The following is a 26811-nucleotide window of genomic DNA, read 5'->3' as shown; positions in this document are numbered from 1 at the left end:
TGTTGACTCGCACCATCAAACCTCAGCAGCCTCTGTAAAGCAAGCATTCAACACGTATACTTTCATTTGTTGCCAAAAATAAAAATCTAGATGGATCATGAACCTTGTACCAGGAGTTCTTTCGCATGTTCAGCCGTCCCATCCACATGTCGGACAACAGGAACTGGGTGCAGGTGTGAGCCACGAAGGGCCGCAGGTGGGAGGAGACGGCCAGCTTCAGACAGGTGGAGTTGCTCCAGTTCTTCAGCTCGTAGGTGAGCAGCTTCATGGCCATGGTCTCATCCTGCCTGAACGACTCCTCCAGCAGGTCCACTGCCAACGTCCCAAACTCACTGAAAAGGCAGGGCAAGATTATTTATATAGCACCTTTCAACACAAACATGGAAGACATTAAGAAAATGACATTTAAAAACAGTCATTAAAAAGCAATAATAAACATAAAAAGACAAAATACATGAATACAAGTTAAGGTGCAGTGTAAGATATGAATACTTCAATTAGAAGCAGCGGCAGAAATGAAAGTCTTCAGCATCAATAAACAGTTTGTTTAGCACACCTTCACTTTTATAGAGAGATGTGAGCACTTTATAGCTACCTGTCATTTTTAGATTTGATTAGATTTATTTCGAATGTGTAAAACAATAATACAAAAATTAACATGAGAATTATTATACAATACAAAATGAAGCAGTGTCAAATAATAAAAAATAGGTACCACTTTACAATAAGACTACCCTCTTATTTATAATTAGGTTATGAATTAGGTTGTAAACACTAGTAATGTGACAGAGCCCACGCACAATAAGGGGCACACTCTGGACTTAATTATATCAAAGGGTCTGAATATCTCTAAGGTTGTGGTGACTGATGTTGCACTCTCTGATCATTCCTGTGTGTTCTTTGAGAACTTACTTTTCTGTTCACAAAAATGTCCAAAAAGAGGTAACCACAAAGCGATATTTAACTGAAAACACTAGGGAAATGTTTACTCAGAATTTTTCTTCCACACTTGCCCCTGCTAACATCTCAGTAAATTAGCTAGTAGATCATTTTAATAAAAAAATTAAAAATGTTATAGATGCCATTGCTCCAACTAAGGTAAAGGAAGTGTCTGGCAAGAAAATATCTCCATGGAGAAAGGCCATGACCGTGAGAGCAGAAAAAAGAGAGTGTCGAAAAGCTGAACGTAGGTGGCGAAAAACAAATCTCCAGGTTCACTTTGAATTCTATAAAGAGAGACTTGGCCTTTATAATTTGGAATTGAAAAACGCACGACAGTCTTTCTTCTCCGACATCATTACCAAAAACAAAAACAATGCACGTGCCTTGTTTGCTCCCGTCGACAGACTAACTAGTAGCCTCTGAATTTCTATCCACCAGGGCATGCAATGATTTTGCCTCCTTCTTCACTGACAAAATTCAGAAAATCAGACAAGCAGTCAGTGCCTCTGCATCAGGTACAGCAAATGTGTTGTCCCTATGTCCACCTAATATCAATTCAAACACCATGACACAATTCCATCAGATTAATGATAAAAACCTAGAGGACATTATTCAACTTCTGAAATCCTCCTCCTGCTGCCTTGATATTATTCCAACAGGATTTTTCAAAGATGTTTTGCCTTGCATGGCCTCAGATCTACTTCATATAGTAAACAAATCTCTTCACTCAGGTATTTTTCCACAGGCCCTGAAAACTGCAGTCATTAAACCGCTCTTAAAAAAGAATAATCTAGATGCTTCAGTAATGAACAATTACAGGCCCATATCAAACCTGCCATTTCTAGGTAAAATCATTGAAAAGGTTGTTTTTCAACAGTTGAGTAATTTCTTGCATTTAAATAGTTGTTTCGATGTGTTCCAGTCAGGCTTTCGTCCAAACCACAGCACTGAGACTGCTCTTGTAAAGGTCTTCAATGACATCCATGCCACAGACAGTGGCAGAACTTCAGTGTTACGGTAAGTCCACACAGCAGCTTTTCAAAAATCTTGAAAATCTTGGAGCTGGGCGTGTCTGAAAGCTTGGGGATTTTTTGCGAGCAACGCGACCAACAACCAATCACAGGAATCTCCCGCCCCCGACATACAAAGCAAAAAACCCCGGGGATTTTATGCGAGCAATATATATATATATATATATATATATATATATATATATATATATATATAAACTCCCCAAACAGGCGAAAACCTACCAGTTTCACCCACTGTCTCTGCCACCTCCCTCCATGCCTGGTTCCTCCGGTTTGTATCCTGTTAATAGTTCAGGTCGTAAAGAACCGGGTGATTTGCTACCGTAATTTCTCGTTTGGAATATGAGGAAATGAACTGCGGTCTGGTTCTCCCTGCTTACACGCGGTTTGATTGGCTAGCGCTTCTACTGTCAGATTTGCATAAACGGGATTTGATTGGCTGACGCTTCCAGCTCCGCTTCAAAAGTTGAACATTGCTCAACTTTTGAATCCTGAAAATCCTGGAAATCTTCGCTTCGCTCCCCCACAATGCAGTTCGGCGAAAAGCGAGGCAAAGTGACATCATCCCCATTCAAAGTCAATGGGCAGAGAAGCGTTGGAAGCGGTGGAAGATTCGTCTAAAGCTGCTGTGTGGACGTACCGTTAGTATTATTAGATCTCAGTGCTGCGTTTGACACTGTTGACCACAACATATTACTCGACCCACTAGAAAACTGGGTGGGACTTTCGAAAACAGTTCTAAATTGGTTTGAATCCTACTTAAAGGACAGAAACAACTTTGTTTCTATAGGTAAATACACATCTGAGTTGACAAATATGACATGTGGGGTTCCTCAAGGCTCCATCTTGGGGCCTCTTCTCTTTAACGTCTACATGCTACCACTGGCTCAGATAATGAAAAACAACAAAATAAGTTACCATAGCTATGCAGATGACACACAAATTTACATAACAATTTCACCAGGAGACTATGCTCCAATTCAAACACTGAGTAAGTGCATTGAACAAATCAATGACTGGATGTGTCAGAACTTTCTCCAATTAAACAAAGATAAAACTGAGGTAATGATTGTTGGAGCCAAGGCAGAACGTGTAAAAGTTAGCGCTAAGCTTCAGTCTGCAATGTTCAAAACAACAGATAAAGCCAGAAATCTAGGTGTAGTCATGGACTCTGACCTGAGTTTCAACAATCACATTAAAACAGTTACTAAATCAGCCTACTATCACCTACAGAACATATCTAGGATTAAAAGACTAATGTCACAGCAGGATTTGGAAAAACGTGTCCATGCTTTTATCTTCAGTAGACTCGACTACTGCAATGGTGTCTTCACAGGTCTCACTAAAAAATCTATTAGAAATCTGCAGCTAATTCAGAACGCTGCTGCTCGAGTCCTCACTAACACTAAGAAAGTGGATCACATCACTCCTGTTCTGAAGTCTTTACTCTGGCTTCCTGTGTGTCAAAGAATAGATTTCAAAATACTGCTGCTGGTTTATAAAGCACTGAATGGTTTAGGCCCAAAATACATTTCTGACCTCCTGCTAAATTATGAACCATCCAGATCTCTCAGGTCTTCAGGGACTGGTCAGCTTTCTGTCCCCAGAGTCAGAACTAAACATGGTAAAGCAACGTTCAGTTATTATGCTCCAAATATCTGGAACAAACTCCCTGAAAACTGCAGGTCCACTGCAACTCTGACTACTTTTAAATCCAGACTAAAGACTTTTCTTTTTGCCGCTGCTTTTAATTGAACTATTCACATCTTAAACTGCACTGTAACTTTTATCCATGTACTTTTTCTTTTAATGTTTATTTTATTATCTTTTCTTTTTAATGACTGATTTTAAATGCCATTTTCTTAATGTCTTTCGTTTTTGTAAAGCACTTTGAATTGCCTTGTGTTGAAAGGTGCTATATAAATAAACTTGCCTTGCCTTGCCTAATCATTAAGAACCATCTATAAACCAGTACAATCATAATTTTCATACATCAACACAGGCTCACTATTTTGGCAAGATGACTAAGCCAAGTAAGCTAAGTAGCCAATACTGAGTTGATTCTCGCTAATTAGCCAATATAAGGCTTAGTCATCTGTGGAGTGGATTCCCCCCCCATCCACCTTGATGTTTCTTGGCATCTCTTATGACCATTTATTTACGAGTTACTAACATTTATAGTTGCCAAAAGGGAGCCTTGTTGTAAAGTGTAAAACAAATCACCATGTATTAATGAGTTACTACCATTTATAATAAGGCTTAGCAGTACAGATACATGTGGGCTCACTATTTGGCAAGATGACTAAGCCGTATATTGGCTACTTAGCGAGAATCAACTCAGTCAGCAACAGATACCAAGGATGCTGGCTGATGAAGGAGACGAAGTAAGCTCGGTAGCCAAAATAAGGCTTAGCAGTACAGATAAATGTGGGCTCACTATTTGGCAAGATGACTAAGCCGTATATTGGCTACTGAGCGAGAATCAACTCAGTGAGCAACAGATACCAAGGATGCTGGCTGATGAAGGAGACGAAGTAAGCTAGGTAGCCAATATAAGGCTTAGCAGTACAGATAAATGTGGGCTCACTATTTGGCAAGATGACTAAGCCGTATATTGGCTACTTAGCGAGAATCAACTCAGTCAGCAACAGATACCAAGGATGCTGGCTGATGAAGGAGACGAAGTAAGCTAGGTAGCCAAAATAAGGCTTAGCAGTATAGATAAATGTGGGCTCACTATTTGGCAAGATGACTAAGCCCTATATTGGCTACTTAGCGAGAATCAACTCAGTCAGCAACAGATACCAAGGATGCTGGCTGATGAAGGAGACGAAGTAAGCTAAGTAGCCAATATAAGGCTTAGCAACCGGTCACAGTTGCCCTGTTTATCTCATGTCTTATAAAAGCTTATTAATGATTTATAAAGTGCTCACAACCTAATTAATAAATTAATTACAAACTATTCCCTTTATAAGTCTTATTGTAAAGTTGTACCCAAAAATATTACTGATTCTAAACGATGTATAAACAAATAATCTACTTAATTACAAGGGGAAAAGGGGTGGGAAGAAGTTTACGCAAGGGATAATGTGCAGCGAGGCGGTCATTATGGGTAAAAGAACACCCGACAGGCAGGTCAGGATCCCGACGCGAAGCTATGCAGTTTGCCGTTTGCTTTTAAGCCAAACTGTATACTAGGGCTGAACGATATACCGTGTCATGGCGATAACCACGGTATGCGCATGCGCGGTATTCACACCGCAGGGACGTGCGGTTGTATTCATTTAAAAAAAAAAATGCTAACGCACTTTAGCACAGAATTCAAAATAAAGATACCCTTATTACTTATCGAAACTGCACATACAATATATCCGATTAAAGCTGAGACTCCACAGATTATTTAAGTATAGTATCTAAGCGATCCGATCTCGCAACAGGGGAAGCAAACACAGACATCACAACACGTACCTTTTACGGAGCTTTTACGGGAGATCGTCTCACCGTAGCTGTCAATCTGATCAAAAGACGTGTTCAATGGCATTAAAACGAGAAAGAAAAAACGCGGCTGAATCGGTTGATCCATAGGTCTGTGGCTTTGAAGCAATTGTTTATAATCCATAATTCCATTTTTATGTAAAAATCGGAGCACAAAGGTTAGCTGCTAATGGTAGCTACCAGAGTGTATGCAGCTTCCGGTTTTGGCTACGCGTCACTCTCACTCCTTATTTGTTCATGTGTTGGTGTGTGTAGAACTTCCCCTGCATTCACAGCAAACCATCAATCACAATCATTCTTGATCAGATAACAGCAGGCCCCGCCCCTCTAGTTTGCAGACCATCAAAACACTGGTAAAAAAATGAGCGAGGCACAGGAGGACAATACCGGAGAGAATGAAGATTTACTTCCAAGAAGAAAAGCAACATCTGCCATCTGGAACTATTTTGGCCTATGGAAAAAAACCTATGGATTAACCGATTCAGCCGCGTTTTTTCTTTCTCGTTTTAATGCCAGACGTGTTGTCTTTTGATCAGATTGACAGCTACGGTGAGACATCTACCCTAGAAGCTACGTAAAGGTACGTGTTGTGATGTCTGTGTTTGCTTCCCCTGTCCGAGTTCAGATCACTCAGTGATGATACTATATACCTAAATAATCTGTGGAACCTCAGCTTTAATCGGATATCTTGTAAATGCAGCTACGATAAGTAATAATAAGGGTACTTTTATCTTGAGTTCTGTGCCAAAGTGCGTTAGCATTTTTCGCTCAGGGGTCATTTAGATGCTTCTTATGAGACTTGTGTTTCATAAAGTACCCGCCGGGACTTTGGGGTTTAACAGGTTAAAAAAAACGCAATATATACCGCAGGGGGGGGGGGGGGGAAATCGCGATGTCAGTTTTTTTCAATACCGTGCAGCCTTACTGTATACAGTTAAATCGAACGGACTTCTTTGTGCAGATGTGAGCGTCCTTAACAACGGTCAATAAGTGCTTGACAACGGTCTGTCTGTTCTGGATTAACAAAGTGTCACGTGTTCTGAATTGACCAATCAGAATAGAGTATTCAACTAAACCATGTAATACATTTATTTAATCCCACCCCTTCTCCCAAAAACAAAATTATTAACATATATATATTATACCTAAAGAAATACATTTGTTATTAAAAAACAAACAAAAACATTAAACAAATAAATAAATAAATAAACAAATATAAATACATAACAGTGGTAAATGATATTCAAGAAAAGATAAAATAACAAACCAAATAAATAATGAATTAATACCACAGAAAGACTTTACTTTGAGTGCTCCTTGAGCTCCTCGGAGGTGTCGTCTACCACGTCGCTCTTCTTGGCCTCGTAGCCCATAGATCGAGAGAGCTTGCAGGCCACCAGCGCCTTCGCCATGTTCTCCTCGCCGTGCTGCCAGAAGAACAGCGACATTTTCTGCCTCTTCATCAGCACGGCCCACACCAGCAGCTCATTGAAAGGGTAGGGGAACCGCCGCGTCTCCGGGTCGTCTATGTCCACGATCTCTTCTTTGCTTCTCTTTTTGTTCTGCTCGATGGAAGACTCAAGCTAGGAGGAGAGGGAGGGGAGGCAGACGTTATTTTAATCCTTAGATACAGAGATAGGTTATACACTTTCACTTTGAGGAAAGCCTTGTTTCCTATTTCCAATGTTTACCTTAGGTTTGTATGGCTGTGCAGTTTTGATGAAGTGGTTGTGCCTCGTCTTCTCCTTCTTGTCAGCCTGCATGCTGAAGGACTCGTTATTTTTTCTCAAATGAGAACCAGGACCTGCAGGGTGGCGCCCCGACCTCTGCGCAGAAGAAGAAAGATACACGATTCTCAGTCAACAATACTTTCAGGCCTAACATCAATCCTATAGCTTTTTTTTTTTTTTTTACGACATCCACGTGCCAAGAACCACTTAAAGGTCACCTATCATGACCTATCATGCTATTTTTAGGCAACAGCATAGGTCTCAGATATATACAAATATATAAGAAACATGTCTATGAAGTGTTTTGTGCAAAATACCAAACAGATCACCCAGTCTAGCCATGCCTCATATCCCTCTATTTCACTTCCTGTTTCAAAAGTGCTGATTTGGGGTATAAAGCTTTAAAAAAGAGGGGTGGAGCTTATGCCTGCTCATGCGGGAGATGCTACCAGCAGATACTGCCATGATAAAACACCATATCATGGATTATGTCTGAAACAGTATGGAGCTCAAAGGCTTTCTCTCTTGCCGGTTATACCACAAGGTGAGTTCCTTTTTATTTCCTGCTTCTTCACACACATGCTCTCCAGTACAGGTTAGCTCTGAGTGTTATCGATGCTAATGTAAACACCGACCATATTACGTCCAAAACAGTCGGGCATTGTTTCTGATAGCAACGTTTCTGATAGTGCTGTGGGTCCGCCGGCAATTTGACGTCATATTGGCGGCAAATCTGGATCAGCTCCGTTGTACCCCCGTTTTTAGAGATTTGGGTACGGAGGAAAAGAGAGAGGGTTTTATTTTCTGACGCTGCGTGAGTTCCCTGACACACCGGGGACACATGTTTATGTATAAAATACATCAAAAACTGCATTTTGCATGATAGGTCCCCTTTAAAACAATACATAAAACAAAGACATAAGTTTCAGATAACACCAAGAAAAATACATTTTAGATACAGAGAGAGTTATACCACACCCACGAGAGGAAAACAGTTGGCACGACAATAACAACTACCTCCATAAATTACATTTCAGCATGTCAAGGGGTTATTTGAGCACTTTATGTCTACCAGGGGTACGGTAAATACAATTATGAAAAGACAAGTTAGCTGTTAGCAAGCTAATGTCAGAACAGCATAGATATTTTGATTTATCCGGATTCCTTCACGATGACACAAGTTGCAAACTGTAAAAATGCTTAAGCACATGTGGGCAGACATGTTGATGCCTCACTTTTGTCTTTTTATAGAAACTTGGTTCTGTGTTTTTGAGTCTGTTGGAAATGCATCCTACACCAAAGCAGCTTTCAGGCATCTTCTGTTAATTGCTACCAGATGAAAGTGACAAGAAGGCACGTTCACACAACACAAAGTTAATGGAGAGCTATGAACTGTTTCCCCTCTGGTGTTGCAACAGTTCAAACTCACCCTATTGCTGCCATGTAGATTATTGTAAATGATTCTGAAGCGCTTCCTGGTGTAGTTGCACCTGTAAGTCCCGCCCATCAGGTACTCAATAACCAGGCCCACATCAATCAATGTGATCTTATAGTTTGGAGGTAGATGACTCTGCAAGAAGACACAGAAACAAACCATTATGATCATTTTGATTAGTTAAATATACAATTATCATAGAGTATTATGGAAAGCACCCGTTAAATCAAATGCATGCCGTTATTAGTATTAAAAACTGGACTGGCTGTACCTGTTTAATATCTCTAACCAGGTGGAGGAGAGTGGGGTTGTTGGGTTGCTGTTTCTACAAAATAAAAAAAGACACAAAAGCATTTCAACACACAAAAACTTTTGTATTTTTTCTGTTCACAAATTCCATCTCTGTAATTCCGTCGCTGGTGTGTGTTTTATTATTTTACCGTGTTGTAGAGCTCCTCTAGCCGACTGATAGTCAGGAAACGATGCATGCTCACGCCATTTTCTATGAGCAACTTAACAAAGTCCACCCTGTCCATCACGAGGGCATCCAGCATGGCCTGCTCCAGAGAGCTCACCTATAAACAAGCAAACAAAAACATGCTGTTATAAATTTAAATAGCTAATGATTATTTATAAAAACAAACACGATGAGGAGAGAAGCCCAAAAATAGGTCCACATTACAGCAAAAACACACAAGAAACTTAAATAAATATACTCTATCCTCTCATTCGCGGCACAAGCTAGGATTCCCCGCTAGTTTCAAAACAAACAAAAGCACAAAGGGCAGCTTATGAAGACAACTGTAAGAGGGTTCATGTTTCAGTCAGAACAAGCAGAGCATGGCAACGCGCCGAGGTCCGCCCCCCTGGGTCCTCCGCTGCAGATTGTGGTTCAGCTGAGACTCTGGGCTCGTTTTCGGGCGAGTCCGAATGTTTATAGCTAACGCTGAGCTAAGCAAACATTCATGAAAGTTGTGGCCCACTCAGATAAACAGAACGTACCATGAGCTGCTGTCCGTACACAAACACATGATTCTTGGCAATGTCCACCCGGTCCCAGGCCAGAGTCAGGACCAGCTGATCGAAGGCAGACGAGTTTGTGCCTGAAATACAAAAAAATATTATTTTCACAGGTGGATGAAGCTTTATTATTAGCTATGTAATTTCTGTTAGCTAGCTAGCAGGATTAGAGGAGTTAGGAGAGCAGGGGCAGGGCAGTAATAGTCAATTACACACTAATACAGCAACGCAGCTGAATAGACTACATAGTAAATCCCTGTTCAGTCTCTCTCACACACCGATCTGCTCTATTGTCCTCTAGGAGCCGTCTTAATTATACGAGCATATTCACTGTACAAATAATTGATTTTGTGGGTTTGATATAAAAATATCAACAGGGAGTAATTGTGCTACTTAAAGGTAGGGTAGGTAAGAATGGAGAAACCAGCTCGAGTGCGCTAGAATTTGAAACTACGCAACCGAAAAAAATCTGGGGGGTTAGAGAGGACCTGGTCCTGCAGAGGATCAGTTCTCCTGCTGACCCCCCAGCTGCTGAGTGGTCTGTCTGTCTGTCTGACTGTCTCTCTGTGTGTCTGTCTGTCTGTCTCTGTGTGTGTCTCTCTCTCTCTCTCTCTGTGTCTGTCTGTCTGTCTGTCTGTCTGTGTGTCTCTCTCTCTGTCTCTCTCTCTCTGTCTCTGACTGTCTCTCTGTGTGTCTCTCTCTGACTAAAATGACTTAATTGTATTTAAAACAACCTGAGATAAAAAGGTAGTTTGTCTACCTGTGCAACAATACAACGTATGCAGTTTTTAACAACAGCAATGACTTGTGTTTTCCAGTGACTTCTCCAAACTTCCTGTTTAACACGCAGCCCGCTAAATGAATTGAAATGAAATCCACCAAGGGCCTGATTTGGCCCCCGGGCCTTGAGTTTGACACATGTGCTATAGAGCAGGGGTTCCCAACCCCAGGTGTTACTGCCAGGCTGCGAAATAGCTGTGAGTTTATCGTAATATTTGCAGAATTATAAATATATACAAATATTTTATCATAATATTTTTTTCAAAAAGTGTTTAATGTTCGCACCTATACCAGTCATATTATTTAATCCAGTAGCCTAGTTAATCTTTCACTAGATAACCGTTGAAAATTGCTTTTATGATGTTCCAAGGGATTCGGCAGCTCAGCCTGGTCTCAGCCTCTTGTGCGCACGAGAAAGTTACCGGTGCGCCAAGTAGGAAGAGGAGCGCACAGGAGACAACCGTTTAATTGCAGACTGTTATGTTTATGTGGGGAAATGGCAGTGCATACATTATTTGAGATATATTTCAAACTCAGACTTCATTTTAAGGACATGTCAGCCAGGGGTGTAGACCTATTTGTTTAAGCACCGGATTGGCAAAACAGGAGAGTATGTAAACCAGTCTGCCTTGATCTATGAATTTGTGTCTGGGACTCTCACGGTATCTGCTGCCCGCAGCTGTTTATAGAAGGAAAACCTCCTTCACTTCATGAAAATGGCTGCAGCATCAGGAGGCAGTGGGACGTATACTCCGCCTCTGAGAAGTGCAGCACCAGCGTGCCGAGAGCGGTGCCTTTTTACGCACCGCCTTCGCTGTGTTTACCTTCATCAGAACAGTGAGTGACTGCAGGCTACTAGGTGTTAACCACACACACATCGAACTGCCAGATTACTCCCCCTTTTATTAGTTTTATGAAGGAGATGTCCAGTCACCAAGGCGCATGATATGTGTGTGTGTGTGTGTGTATGTACTCTGCTCAGCTCAGCGTGTTCGGTGTGTTTGTGTCTGTCCGACACCAGCATTTGTTTTCAAATGACCATGAACAATAATTTACACACATCTGGCTAACTCCATAGGTAGCCATGCGGGTGTTCCCAAAATAAATTAGTTTAATCTTAATCTCGATGTCACACACACACACACACACACACACACACACACACACACACACACACACACACACACACACACACACACACACACACACACACACACACACACACACACCACACACACACACACACACACACACCACACACACACACACACACACACACACACACACACACACACACACACACACACACACACACACACACACACACACACACACACACACACACACACACACACACACACACACACACACACACACACACACACACACACACACACACACACACACACACACACACACACACACACACACACACACACACACACACACACACACACACACACACACACACACACACACACACACACACACACACACACACACACGATTATCCGTCAAACAAAACAAAACCAAAACGTTGATTTATCTGTTTTCCCGGTTTTTTTCTTTCCGAAAAACCAAAAAACGACACCGGTTATTTTTTAAACGTTGTTAATATGTTTTGGATGCATATTGTTCTAGTATTTGTTCAGGCTGTTACATACAATTAGCCTCTGTTGCTCCTGCTGGTGGTGAGTAAATATTAAAATCAGTTAAAATTGACAACAGGTCCGCGACTTTTTTTTTAATGTATCTGCCGGTCCTTGGCACAATAAAGGTTGGGAACCCCTGCTATAGAGGATCTTTAAGTAGAAAAACACTCCCCTAGAGATAATGTTCTCCTCACTAGCTGTGAACTCAGTGTTTCCTTTTCTATTACGGGACAAATTCTCCACCTGAAAGAGGTGTTTTGAACTGAATGTATATGGGCGCAGCAAATCTGAAAATTCAAGTTGTTTTTTTAGACAAAAGCAAGGAATGTTCTGAGTGACAGCAGCTGATGGATAGGAAAAACTGGTTCAGAAAGACAAACAGACTGACTGAAAATGTGAACATCTGTCTTCCTTAGGCGCAGTCATCTTGGTGAAACAGTAACTCATCTTTAAAAAAGGACTCTAAAGGAATATAAAGTGCTGCTTAAAGATGTTTCCTTCTGCACTTTTTTTCTTGCGACAACAGGGCATGTTTGGTTTTTTTAAGCTGTTGTTGGCCTGTGGGAAAATGTAATCATAAGAAATGACTCTGCAGATAGAGCCATAAGAAATGAATGCAACTGATTATTTAATGTTTAATGTTGTTTTTATAAGCAATAATTTAAGCTTTGTTAGTTCCAGGTTTAATATGTGCAATAAGTTCATTTCAATAAGTTTTGCAATAAACATTGAACCAGTCCGGCCCTCGACTAGTACCGATGTTTTAATTTTGGCCCACTGTGTATTTGAGTTTGACCCCCCTGCTCTATAGCATCCTGAAAGAACTAAGAAATATTCAGGCCAATATTTGTAGATACATTTCCTCTTTCTTTTAACCTTCCTGTTATCCTCGGGTCAAATTTGACACATTCATAAGTATTTTTTTGTCGAAACAAGGTGTTATTTCATTTCATCGCCACACAAATCACATCATGATCACAACTTTCATTGAATTATGTGTTTTATATAAATTAGTAGCATCTGGTGTAATTATGTGCTGCCCATTTTAAATTGAAATGGTTTTCAAAACGGAGCCCTTGACATAAGACAGTGTAAGAATCCATCAAATGATGTTGCTCATCACTTAAAGGGGACCTATCATGCAAAATGCACTTTTGTACGTCTTTTATACATGAGTATGTGTCCCCGGTGTGTCAGGGAACTCACCAAGTGTCAGAAAACACAACCCTCTCTTTTCCTCCACACTCAAATCTCTAAAAACGGGGCCGCAACGGATCTGATTCAGACTGAAACAGATTTGAAATATCTCTGACGTCAGAAACGAGGAGCTCCGCCTATATGGCCAACTCTCCACCTATCAGGAGGAGACAGCCACGGCCATTGCCGTTCGAAAGCGCTGGAGTACATATGCCAGGCCTGTAGGTGGCGCTGTAGTCTGCCACAAAAGCAGCGAAGAAGACTTCTCAGATTCAGCCCTTGCAAAAACAGGGCTAAAAAAGAGCAAATAGAGCGAAATGAGGCATGGCTAAAATGCATGATCTGTTTGGGAAGTTTTGTTTCTCAAAATACTAGACATGTTTTATATAGGCATGGCCCTACAATATATTATTCAAATATATGATAGGTTCACTTTAACCAAGGTCGAAATAATTATTCTCTGACTATTTTAAAATCTTTTTTAGGGAGTGTAAATTCGTCATTTGACAGTCAATTTAAAAAGAGATAAGTAATGAATTGGAATTAACTTGGCTTAAAAGGTGTAACCAATATTTGGGTAATAATACTTTATGTTTTATAAACAGTCAAACCAGGACAAAAGTTGTACAGTTGACGGGAAGACAACACAGGGTAACAGAGTCCGAAGAGGAATAAGACGTGCAGCTCGGTGACTGTTGAAATAAGGAGGCGCTGGGAATGTGGGCAACATGATCTCCTCAGAATCACAAAGACAAGGGTTCTCAAAGCATATCTATATCACAATGAAAACATTACTGAGTCCTGAAATCTTGACTCCCAGTGCCAACAACCTCAGCATATGAACTGACCGAGTCCACTTTATGTTCCTTTCTTAAAGAAGTTAGGGTCCAGAGAGAAAGAACTTAGGGTCCAGAGGGAAAGAACTTAGGGTCCAGAGGGAAAGAACTTAGGGTCCAGAGGGAAAGAACTTAGGGTCCAGAGAGAAAGAACTTAGGGTCCAGAGAGAAAGAACTTAGGGTCCAGACGGAAATAACTTAGGGTCCAGAGGGAAATAACTTAGGGTCCAGAGAGAAAGAACTTAAGGTCCAGAGAGAAAGAACTTAGGGTCCAGAGAAAAAGAACTTAGGGTCCAGAGAGAAAGAACTTAGGGTCCAGAGAGAAAGAACTTAGGGTCCAGAGAGAAGTCCTCTACTAACCTTGGAGTAAAGCCCTCAGAATGGCCACGTCGATGTCCTGGTGATCCTCGGAGCTGATGTGAAACACAGTGATCTGTTTTCAAATAAATAAGATAGTCGTTATCAACACGTTCCCACAAACGTTATCCAGATGTTGTTTAAGAGTTTTATAAAAACCAACAATGGGAGCATCCCAGTCGTCTCTGTGGCAGATTTGGTGTTTTGTTTTTTTTTAGGAATTCTATCAAATCACTTCTTCTGCACTTGTTTGAAATGGCAATAAATAAAAACTGAACATGAATAATAAGTGTATACAAGTGATTACAGAAATGCATACCAATTCTTTGCTCTTCATGCACTCCATCAGAGTCTGAAAGAGATGGATGGCATCGCTTTGGCTGAAGTTGAAGGTTTTCTTGATGGTTGCGATGATGTCGGTCTCCACACCATCAGGAAGACTCCTGTCGAAGGATTTCAGAAAAACGTGGTTATGGTCACAATGCTCAAAACCACACTACAGCTGAAAAACACTTCAAATATAGGTTTGATCCGAGTGCTTTGATCTGTAGAGAGCACGTTATAGGAAGGTTTCTAATAACAGGACGAGTAATAGACTGAACATAGAATCCTGTGTATGCTTGGCCTTATATTGCTTATATAAATATATGTAAATGTATATATAATTCCTTTTATAGAGAGGCGTGTAAATATTGCATTTCATTGCTGCATATTTTTCCTTCAGCATAAATAAACATGGTTATACTATAGCCATACAAGTGTCTATTTGTTTTGTTTGGATATGTTATTTTCTGTACCTTTTTTTAATGTATTTTATATACCATCGTCTTTTACTTGATAACTAACCTTCAGAAGGAATTGATTCACTTTTAAATCGTATCTGCTCTGGGCAAAATCCAGCAGCAGCTAGTGGTATTTAAGATTTTGAAGGTCAGACAACAATCCATCACCGTCCAAGATAATTCAAATTATAATCAACTAAGTTTGTGAATATGGACACATTTACACTGAAGACATCAACTGTGGTCATCTGTGATTGTCTCACAACATCTAGCAGCACACATTTCTTTGACTTTCAGCAGATTACTTTCCAAAGATTCAAGATTCAAAGGGTTTATGGTCATATGCACAGTCACTACAGTGTAGATATGGCAATGAAAAACGTAACTCCCAGGCTCCTCCAACAATGCAACCTAATATATGACCTGCGCCATCGAATCAGTCGCATTGACCCGAAGACACATTTTGAGTTGTATACACTGTTGGAAAGAGGAGATTCCTAGCTTTCTAATGATATCAGGATTGTTTTTGAGAAAAAGGCCTTTAAAGTTCCCTCTTCTCTGGAATCCATCGATCGATTGATTATTAGCGGCTAGCAAATGATCAAAATACTACGGAGGGAAGAGATATTTTCATTTGGATTACTGGTCTGGGGGAAGCTCGCGAGTGTGTGTGTGTGTGTGTGTGTGTGTGTGTGTGTGTGTGTGTGTGTGTGTGTATACGTGTGTGTTTGTGTATTTTTGCGTTTGTGTGTATTGTGTTTGTTTCCCGGGGAAAACACTCACGAGAAACACGGCTGTTGTTGTGCTTGCTGTGACGTCAAGTTACTCCGTTCTCCGCTTGTAATTATGCCGAAGCTTCAAAGCTGTATTTATCATCCGAATTTGCCAAAACAAGTTTAATATTCTGAAAGCCAAGACTTTGTTTAATTGAAATCAGATGAAAACAAACTGTAACGGACCCTGCCGTGTTATCTATGATTACTATACGCCTTACATTCATAATGTCAGCCGGAGGGAGGGGGAGCAGGCAGCGCTGCGGAAAAGCAGAGTGGCGAGATTTTGGAAATAAAAGTTTCATATTCTGAAAGCCAAGACTTTGTTTATTTAAAAATCAAACAAAACACCCGAACCGCGAAAAACCTTTTTACGCAAATCCACGTTTTGAAATGAGCCGTTGCGACTTCCGACTGATTTCGATAGAGCGGGTCACAGATATGTAGGACATTAAACAATAAACAAATACAAAAATAAAAATAGTGCCAGAAGGAACAGAGTGGAGTAGAATATTAGAATAACTGCACTGTCACAGGTTCAGCTATATGTATCTCTCTTATAACGGACTGGGCTGCAGATGTGTTGTTAGAAATACTTCTGGGCCGGTTATAGATCAAAGCCGCTGCCATCAAAGGGAATGCAGAAGAAGGAAGTACAGCAGAGTGAATGACTCATCACTAACAGCATCACACTGCCTTTTCTCCTCTTGCTAACCCTTCAACCTTTAATCACTGCTTTCAACCACAAATCTAGATATTTTGTAAAAAACTTGAAACCTTGATTATCTTTAATTATCTGTAGAGTACTTCATACTTTATTCAGTTTCTTGATTCATTCCCTCCTTAACCATCCTCTGCCAAAGAGGTAATGTTTTAAGTGAGGTTTGTTGCAGGACAAAAGACACTGCCCCAATTCTCATGAAACTTGTTGGAAGGGTGCAGCATAGGCCGAGGATGATCCCGTACCTTTTGTAGAGGATTCAAAACAGGGGGCAGAGACACAAGTTGTGTTCTACTTTAATTAACACCCTATCATGTGAACACCCCCTCATGTCTGAACAACTACACAGCTGTCAATGTGTTGTTTAAGCGCTTGGAGAAATTACTTAAACAAAATATATTTTTAGTGTCCATGTTATTTCTACATTACAAAGTAAATCCCATACACAGATTGAAGTCAGAACAACGGCTTCCCAAGTGAGGCCACCAATGGGCCATGTTGTAGTTTGGGATTACACTTTAAATCAAGACTAAAGCCAACCACAGCTATCATTTTCTTCCCCAGCCCACCACTGTGCTCTGTGTGTGTGTGTGTGTGTGTGTGTGTGTGTGTCCTACCCTCCCTCCTCGGTCTGCTTGTGGACGTAGGCCAGAATGTCAGCAGCGCGGCCCGTCCCCTCACACACCACCACCGGGACAGGGGGGCTCTCCTGCAGGTACTCCAGCACCGTCAGGATCACATTGGGACCCCCCTCGAGGATCAGGGCCACAACAGGAACACCCTGACCAATTCCTTCAAGAAGGAAGACGGAGAGAGTGCATTAACTTTGAGTTTATGGTACATTTTTCAATTGCAGAATACAGCTCCAGTGACAGTTAGAGGCTGAGTTGATAGTAACCATGCTATTATTATCTAGTTTCCAACAGACTAAGACAAACTCACTTTGTAATAAAAGGGTATGAATTGCAAAGTTACTTTTCATGTATGACAACTCTCCAAGTATTGTGCATCATAAGCTAGTAATAGAGGAAGAATAAGATATCATTTCAAGTATTTTTTAAGAAGGGGGAACCCTATGAGCTTGGTCTTAAGGCACCGGCACAAAAGTTGAACACTGAGTGGAGTAGAATCTGAATAACTTTGAAGCTCCAAACAGCAAAATGACAAAAAATATTAAAATGGCATTTCTTTAAAAGACGCTATGGATTTTAGTAATTTAATTGGCTAATTGTGGTATTTTGACGAGGAGGAGCTGAGTAAGGCGATGGTTTTGGTCGTCTAGACACAAAAACAGTGTCACTGAATTATCTCAGAAGAGCCCCAGACTGCTTCTGCAGATGAAAAGTGATCCAGTATAATCTTTTGTTTCTCAAAAATCCAATCGAGGGACATCGTTGCATTAAAAGGTTTTTCTTACGTGCGTGTATTCTTTGGAGGTTGATGTGCTTCTCCAAGTCTCGCCGCAGTTGGACCTCGGCGCCGTACCGGCCCACTGTCCCATCATCCACCAGGAGGAAATGGGAATGCAGATTGTTGAGAACGTTTAGTTTGCTGAGAGGGTTCAGCAGCGTCTGATACGGAGCGATGATCTGCAGGGGGGGACATGATGACATATTAATAAACAAACATTGACAAAATAATTGCTGACCAGACATTAAAAGGAGATGTTATCCAGCAGTGAAACTATCAACATCTTTTCTAGAACAAATTAGATTGTGAGAGTTGCATCTTACGTCTCGGCCAATGAGATCATTCCGGTTTTCAAGGGCTCCCCAGGGTGCAATCCCAATAGTGCAAATTTTCTTTGATGATCTTGAGCAGTGTTCTTTGAGAGCGTCTCCCACATGCTTTGCCACACCTTTATGAAGGAAACATTAAACAATCAATAAACCTTTCTGTCTTTCCTAGACAACATTTGTATTGCTTCTTAACATTTGCCATCCTACACTTAATGGCATGAATCTATGAGCATTAGAAAGTGCGCTAAATATTGTGATTGCCGTTAACCACGCATGTAAGAAAGATGTTCCGCCGCATATGGGGAAAGTCGACAACACATTAGTCCTGGGGTTGTGTGCGAACCACAGTCCTGTGCCGATGGATCTCATGGATTCAGCAGTAATTTGTGATGCTGGAGACCATCCCAACGGGTCAGGCAGCCAGAGGCATTACAAGTAATCACTGGTGTGGGTAATTGACCCTGTGAGTAATGATTTAAACACTATGATCAGACCACAGCATCTTAACTGTGGCTGAAGACACACCTCGGCCGCGACACGCAGCCAAATGACACGCTTAGAGCCCGGCATTACAACTTCTGCTTCATCAGCGCAACACACACTGATGCTGGCAGTGTGCTTGTGCAGGTTGGAGCACAATGTAAGTGTGAGTGGGTGAGCATTAAGGGAATGTGTGAGCAGGGGTGGATTTAAGAGATTTAGCTGCCTTAGCTTTTCAATACTAACGATTCACAAACATTGTGTATTATTGTCAGGACTTAGACAAGGACAAACAGAATGTGTGTGTGTGTCTGTGTATGTCTGTGTATGTCTGTGTGTGTCTGTGTGTGTCTGTGTATGTCTGTGTGTGTCTGTGTGTGTCTGTGTATTGCATGTTGATTTTGTTAAAAACATTTGTAATTGACATTGTTGCCAACTCATCCGCATCTTGTCTTATTCAAAGAAAGTCATTGGCTAACGTATTTATTCATAGGTTTCGTTACCCAAATGATATCCGCTTGAAAGTAGGGCTGTGCAATTTAATCGATCCTGCGATATATATCGATATTTAGTTTTCCGAGAAAGTATCGATATTTCAGCCGCGGGTATCGATACATTAAGTCTGATAACTGTGTTCGTTATTCTCGCGTCCAGGAGAGAAGCTTTAAAAAGGAGACTAATTGAGTCTCTGAGAAGGTTCAAATGTATACTTTAATTAATAAAAAGCGCGGTAATGTTACAAGCAGAAGATGGTTCAGTCAGAAAAACAGCTGTGTTCTGGCTCTCGTGAGCGAAGGGAAGAGAGCGAGCTCCACCTTTCCAGCTGTTAAATATCCTCTGCTGGCTCATCCCTGTGGGCCGGTTGGCGCTGCTGGGGGCCGGCCCTCCACTCTCCAATGTTCGTTGTTGCGCATTACAGAGGATTCAGACATTGTACATTAAGTATATAACTAAACACGGCTTTTCTTCTCCTTATCTCTTTCATGACTTTTCATTTAATACAGTTTAAACGCTGTAATCAATACTCTAAAAATACCTCACGGCTGGTATCATTTCCGGTAGTTCCGAATGTTGTCTCATGCTACCCACGTCTGTAAACAAACGTATTCAAATAAACTGTACCTTCATTTAATATTCAGTAATAATAATATCTCGACGTCTATAGTTGTAGTGTTGAAATCAGTAGGTTTCGGTGTGCAACACTCCGTGTCATATCGCTACTAAATTCACCTCTATAGTAAATGGTATATTAGCCACATGCTAAATGCTAACCGGAGATGAAGGATTTTCAGAATAAAAGCTTAACAACTGGTTGTGCACAAGAACTTCTGGTTTTTCAGTATAAAACAGCATTTAAACTGACGGTATGTTTAAGGTACTTTATGCCATCAAAAACATTGATTTTAATTTCTAACAAGTCCCATTCAAATCCCCCGTGTTCCGCCACCTGCTGCACCTTTTAATTCTCCATTGTGATACTGCACTTTATGTACTTATGTTTCAAAGGCTTGTAAGCTACAGTTTGCACTGTTTCAATAAATGAAACTAATTTTCTCACCACATCTTTTGATTCATTTTGTCCAGCATTTGCAAGCTGTAGACTCTCTGTCAGAGCCATATATTGTATAATTGATGCTTTCAGTTTTCAGTTGAATTAATTCAATCCAAGTCAAGTCACTCACAAGATGTCACCAAAATCACACTGTCCCTTTAAAATCTTTCAGAAAATGATATAAGTGTATCGAATTATATCGTATCGAATCGTATCGTTGGCTGAATATCGTGATATATATCGTATCGTTGGCTGAATATCGTGTATCGTATCGTGAGATTAGTGTATCGCTACAGCCCTACTTGAAAGGCAGTTTAACATTCACACATTTGCTCACACATCGCTGCCCCTAACAATTACCCACAAATGTTTCCGTTAAAACTAACATAACGTCTCTCCTGTTGCCCACCTGTGTTGACCCCTCCGGTGAGGATCCAGGCCCCGGTGGTGACGGCAGCTTTGATGAGGCCCTTGCCCACCACCTGCTTGATGCGTGGGTGCAGCTCGAAGTTCTGAACCCCTCCATGGACAGAGATGAGGATCTTGGGAAGCTCCATATGCCAATCCTTCAGCATCAGCCGCAGGATGCTCTCCGGCCGCGTGTCGTGGGACACACGCACATACTGCAGACGAATGAACAGACACAAGATAAGCATGCTAACATAATGTGGAAAATAGCAGCATAACGTCACACCTGAGAAGCTAAGACCAACAGATGTGTGGTAGCAAGATGACTAGTTGATTGATGGACTCAAAATGTCAGCAATAGATTTGAATGATAAGAATAAGCAGTTATCAAGACTGGGGATAGACTTTGCGCCTGATTCTTTGTTATTGAGTTTGTTTGTCAACAATGACTTACTAATAACACGTCATTTCGCGATATAAAAAGAAAGTCATTTAGGAAAAACACCTACCTGTTACAGTAGTAACCAGTGTTAATGTATGAAAATAATTGTAGATTATGAGTCTACACCCTTAAAAACTGTGTAAGACATTTTTTCCAACATCCATATCAGTTATCACTCACAACATTACTTTTGACATGAACGTGGCCCCCAGCGGGTAAAAGACTGCCCTCCTACCTTGGCTCTGTATGAGTGAGACCCTCCCTGGAAGTTGATGACACCATAGGCGTCAGTAGGGCTGGCCTCTGTGTGTTTCTCCACCGACCACTCCTGCTCGGTCAGGTTGGGGTTCTCACCCAACTTCACGTCCGAGTACTTCGCGGCCAAGCTGGCCGTGAAGCCAACATGCTGCCGCACCAGCCGACCACAGCAGCATCTGCAGGGGCAAAAAAACAACGTTTAAACAATATCATGATATACTTAGATAATTAAATACATAGTAGCAGTAATGCTGCGGGACACAGCAGATACCAACGGAATATTAACAATAGCACATTTATGTTATTCTTAATTTATCAGACATTTTGCATGCATATAAATCACATTTACACTGATGTTTAAAATCAAGAAAGAAGTATCAGACTTTTACCTATTTTATTATAATGTATGCAGCCATCAAGTGCATATTGAGGACCGTTTGACATGGTTCCTAACTTGAGATGTTTTTTAAAGGGGACCTATTATGCAAAATCCACTTTTTCATGTATTTTATACATCACCATGTGTCCCCTCTGTTTAAAGAGATTCTGACAGTTTTAGGAAAAAATATTTGCTCACTTTTGGTCCTGATCCATTTATATAAAAACCTGTCTGAAAATGAGCTGATCAGATTTTGGCCACTTAATGATGTCTTAACGATTTGTTGGCTTGTGTAACCATTAGCCAATCATCAACCAAGGTAACCCCCCCCCCCCCCCCCCTAATCTCCTGCTAGAGCACCATTGTGTTATTTTTAACCAAATATCTCTCAGAGGGGCGTGGGGAGGGGCTCCTTATTTTCATCTAAAGTAACAGACAGAGAATCAGCACTTTGGAAACAGGGCTGAAACAGAGGGGATTATGGGATGCTGCAATGATCCGTTTGGTGTTTGGAGCCAAACACTTCAGAGACATGTTTTGTATATATCTGAGACCTATTAAAGTAATGAAAAACAGTATAATAGGGGACCTTTAAATCAACTCATGGAGCTAAAGTTAGCTAATAAGCTAACTAGATAACTAGCTATTTCTGGTCAAATCTGCTACCGACTGTAGTTACTTCAGATATGATGCTGGTTTGTAATAAGAAGCCTGGTTTGCCTACCTCAATCAATTAATTGGAGTTTTACCAATTATCACTGTAATGTAAACTGCATATGTGACTTGTAAGGATGTTGACTTGGCGATTCACCATTAACATCCTAAACATCCAAATACCGATTTGAACACTTACAATATTATATACAAGCATTATCATGATCAAATTTAAACTCACAATTAAATATAATGACAGAGTTTGACAAACGTTCAAAGACTGCAAATGAGGCTCATCTATGTTTTATTATTATAAAAAGCTGTTTTCACCCTTCCTTTAACGACTTTAGGAGAGATCGTGCATCCTGACACACAAAGCCTGACGTCACTGGTTTTCTGTTTCCTGGAATTAAACTGCTAAATAATTTCCCTGCAGGCCTTTTCTGGTGTAAAGTAACTGGTTAGCATGGATCCTCCCAGGCTAATCATGTCAAGTAACAAAGGGCGAGGGGAACAAAGGCAAAACAAATACTTACCGGACTAGCTGTTGGCAAATCTGGCATCCTGGAAGGCATCTAGAAGAAATTTCACAAGAAATGTAAATTTACACTAACAACTGAACTGTGGGCTGCATTTGCAATGACACAAAGACAGTCCGATTTGTCCTAGTGAGAAGGAATTGCTCTCGGTAGAAAAATGTTAAGGACATTAAAGAAAGTTATCTGTTAGCCGGGCATGAAGCCCAGTGAACTGGCCTTTTGCCAAGAGAGCGTTCTGCCAAGTAGACTCTCACTTTGATCAATCATAAGCAGGCCCAATGTTAAAAGGACACATGTTCACCAACACCTCCGAATATTCTTCGAGCAGCAGCACGTATTGTAGTTAACTGAGAAACTCGAGTGGCAAATAATTGATGTAAAAGAAAACAACCGGGTAAAGGTAACTTAGTATCATTGTGAGTTGACAGGAAAAAAGGAAGGAATGCAAACTCTTGAAACAGTAACAGAAAAGGCTTTCACACAAAGAAGGTGGTTAACCAGTAGATACTAAATACACTGTGGGAAACAACTTCACTCTAAATAACAAACAAAATGTCTATTTCATTCTTGACATTTATACCGGCTGCTGGACCTTTAATGGTTTTTCATGAGCCTCTCATGTACACATATTATACAAGTGACCTGCATGCCAAGCCAATAGGAGGCTCTATACAGTTTTAACACGGCTTTGTAAGATTCCAGCATCAAATCTTGCCTTACAGCACAAACCCAAACACACAGTAAATAATAGTTGTTAATGTTTAAAGTTAAAAATGGTTTGAATTTTAAAAAAGGACACAAAATAGGATATGTCATTGACTATAATACATTGTTCAAATTATTAAATTCAAACTTCCTATTCAGTTCAGTTGAAGAAGGCATTGTGCAAATGACAAAACACATCGTAAAAAAAACGACTGTAGTTCCTAGTATTACAAAAGGCTTCCTAAAATACATCAAAACAAGAACAAATCAGGTCATGCCCATTAGAAGACTTCCTAAAATAAACAAGGGCAAAAACAAGGCAGACCGTTTAAAAAGGTTGAAAAAAAGGGCAGTTGTTAAAGCAGAATAACAGAGGAAAACACCCCTAAGAAGATATGATACACTTCCCCTGGTCTTCCCCCGCACTAAACGCTGTAATAATAGTGACAGACGTAAAGATTAAAATGATGTGGAAACAGACTTATTTACTCTTTGGAGAGTGGTGGTTAGGGTTCGGGCCTACTTTAACACACACCATACAATTACACCGTTTCCATGGCAATAACTACATGCACACTACAGCTGAACGTCGGAACACATACCTGTGGGGGTCCTTTGACACTGGAAGTATGTACACACATTCCCGCTTGGTGAAAGTGCTTTCTATCCAGGATTTCTGGGACTGTGGAAAAAAGAGAAACAGTTGTGAGCAAAAAGACAGCAGCTGATGTTGTTCATTTGTGTTTATTGTTTGCATTAAAAGGTTTCCAGCTGCTAAGAAAATCGTCCCCCGTGGAGGTTGAAAACAATCAGTCTAGCAATTGAGTGCTTGTACAAACCGTGCAGACATTATGGGCTACGTAGTTTCTCAGAGGCGAGGAAATCAAGTAAAAAGAACATGGGGATAGATAAACAAAATGGTACACAGTCACAGCTCAATTTGCTTTGAAAATATTGACATTTGGGGGCTTTTAACCCCTCATTCAGTCAGTTAAAATGAAAGGGATTAGACATTTTTAAATTAAAACAATCCTATCATAATAAGAGCTACAGGTGGCTGCCATGGTCATAAGAAAATAAACTAATTCTGTGTCACTATTCCTTTAAACAGGGATTTATGTTCCAGGAATTTTCAATTAAATGCCTCATGCCTTATTGTTCACAGCTCAAAAGCGATTAGCACCAATAATCCCTCCCAGCACAAAAGAGGGAAACATGCAAACACCGTCACCTGCTTCACACCGGAGCCGTTCAACTATTCCCGAAACTTAAACAATAGTGTTAGAACCAGCAGGAATGGAAACGTTGCGACCCTGCAAGTCAATTTCTGCTTGGGCAAATGATCCTCAGAAGTCAACATTCCCACGTAGGGAAATCGTAAATATAGATGATTTAGAGACAGAAAAATCAAGCGTAAAGGAATAGTGCCAACCCATAAAAGTTTCTATATTTCAACCATTGCATCTCTTCCTAAAGTCACGTATCTCTCGTGTCAAAAGTTCCATCTATAGTTCTTAACGTTGTAAGCCCCCTACAACAAACCGCGGTTATACAGAAACATTTAAACAAACAGGTCATCCCGACGCTTGACCAGCAACACCGTGTACCTGGAAGTCCTCATCGTCATCTCTGTGTTTAAGGGTTTTGTACAGGAACATGCCAAGGCTCCTTCATGCATCTCCTGGACAAACCACGGTCACCACAGCCTCTCCTGAGCACTGGATCATCAGCAACAAATCACTTTACTTCTCTCACTCTCCGTCGCTCAGAAGAACATTTCCATACGGGTCTCAAAGTTAACGTACAGTTCCGGCCCGAGTTAAAAGCTGAGCGATCATTGAGTGATGCAGCCTCCGAACTCCATCCACGGTTAATCTGTAAGAAGGCACTGGGGGTGGGGGGGGCAGATGAATGTGTCTGAGACAAACTAGATATTATACTAAGACTAGGGAGAAAGGGGCGTGGGAGAAAATGAATGGATGGGCAGAGGCCTCAATGATATACACCTCGTTGTCTAGTGAGGCCACACCACCAACTGTGATTAACGCTGCTCACACAAAACCTCTCCCAACAACACAGGCCCCCACACTTAGTGTATATAGACTATTCTGCACTTTCATATTCTGTTTCTATTATATTTTATTTACTTGTTCTATTGTATCTGTGTTATTGTGTTGCACTGTTGGAGGAGCCTGGGACCTAAGATTTTCATCGTCATAACTACACTGTAGCTATGCACGAATGACAATAAAAGCCTTGAACCTTGAAATTGTTAAAGGCTAAATACGTGTTGAAATAACATTTTGAATCAAGTATTGTGGCGCTCAAGAAATATCCTGACCTACAAATCGTATTCTAGAGACTTTTACAAAACACATTTGTTAGGTCCTCTGAAAAAAAAAAGATATATATGTATTCCTATCACACCATGATCATGTTGATACTTTTTGGGAACAATGGGGGAAATATGTACATTGATTAAGTTTAAGTGGCCATTCAAGGTCGGCATTTTTTGGCACTTCTCATAGGCGTCCAGACTCAGACCCGGAGTTAGCTTTGATAAAACCACAACAAAGACTGACCGCTTCGTTCCATTGTGGCTCTGATATATGACTCCCACCACACCATAAGATACAGCTAAACACCACACCATACCAAATGAGGATCACATGTTTACATAAGGCAGTGGTTTAGATGTTTACACTTTTGATGAGTGGAAACAATTCTACATTGGGCGTGTCCACACAAAGCAAACTTACTATTAGATTAAACTTTATCCTTCGTACAGAAGTGACCTGGGAGTCATCCTGGACACCACCTTCTCTTTCCAGGCGCTGTTACCAAATCCGCCTTCTACCATCTCAAAAACATTGCCAGACTCCGGCCTTCACTCTCTGACTCAGT

General features: G+C 40.8%; 1 protein-coding gene across 3 annotated transcripts in view; it reads right to left on the bottom strand.

Moving 5' to 3' along the window:
• The window catches only part of trpm7 (transient receptor potential cation channel, subfamily M, member 7), a 67452-nt gene that overhangs the window by 27133 nt on the left and 13508 nt on the right, over positions 1–26811 (bottom strand). For 2 of the 3 annotated variants that reach the window (XM_034235529.1, XM_034235530.1), the window contains exons 2-17: positions 24510–24589; positions 23200–23238; positions 21608–21806; positions 20932–21145; positions 18485–18609; positions 18169–18340; positions 17369–17543; positions 14795–14918; positions 14479–14551; positions 9636–9736; positions 9074–9208; positions 8905–8958; positions 8628–8768; positions 7160–7294; positions 6774–7051; positions 104–332 (exon numbers count right to left, since the gene is read on the bottom strand). In XM_034235529.1, the coding sequence (XP_034091420.1) occupies positions 104–332; positions 6774–7051; positions 7160–7294; positions 8628–8768; positions 8905–8958; positions 9074–9208; positions 9636–9736; positions 14479–14551; positions 14795–14918; positions 17369–17543; positions 18169–18340; positions 18485–18609; positions 20932–21145; positions 21608–21806; positions 23200–23238; positions 24510–24589 (2274 nt within the window). Of the gene's footprint in view, positions 1–103; positions 333–6757; positions 7052–7159; positions 7295–8627; positions 8769–8904; positions 8959–9073; positions 9209–9635; positions 9737–14478; positions 14552–14794; positions 14919–17368; positions 17544–18168; positions 18341–18484; positions 18610–20931; positions 21146–21607; positions 21807–23199; positions 23239–24509; positions 24590–26811 lie in introns of those variants that run through there. The other variant, XM_034235531.1, reaches the window with a different exon arrangement.

The sequence above is a fragment of the Gymnodraco acuticeps genome, unplaced genomic scaffold (assembly GCF_902827175.1).
Source record: "Gymnodraco acuticeps unplaced genomic scaffold, fGymAcu1.1, whole genome shotgun sequence".
Lineage (NCBI taxonomy): Eukaryota > Metazoa > Chordata > Actinopteri > Perciformes > Bathydraconidae > Gymnodraco > Gymnodraco acuticeps.
Note: the sequence above shows the minus strand (reverse complement) of the source record. Positions and strands in the feature narration are given on the sequence as shown.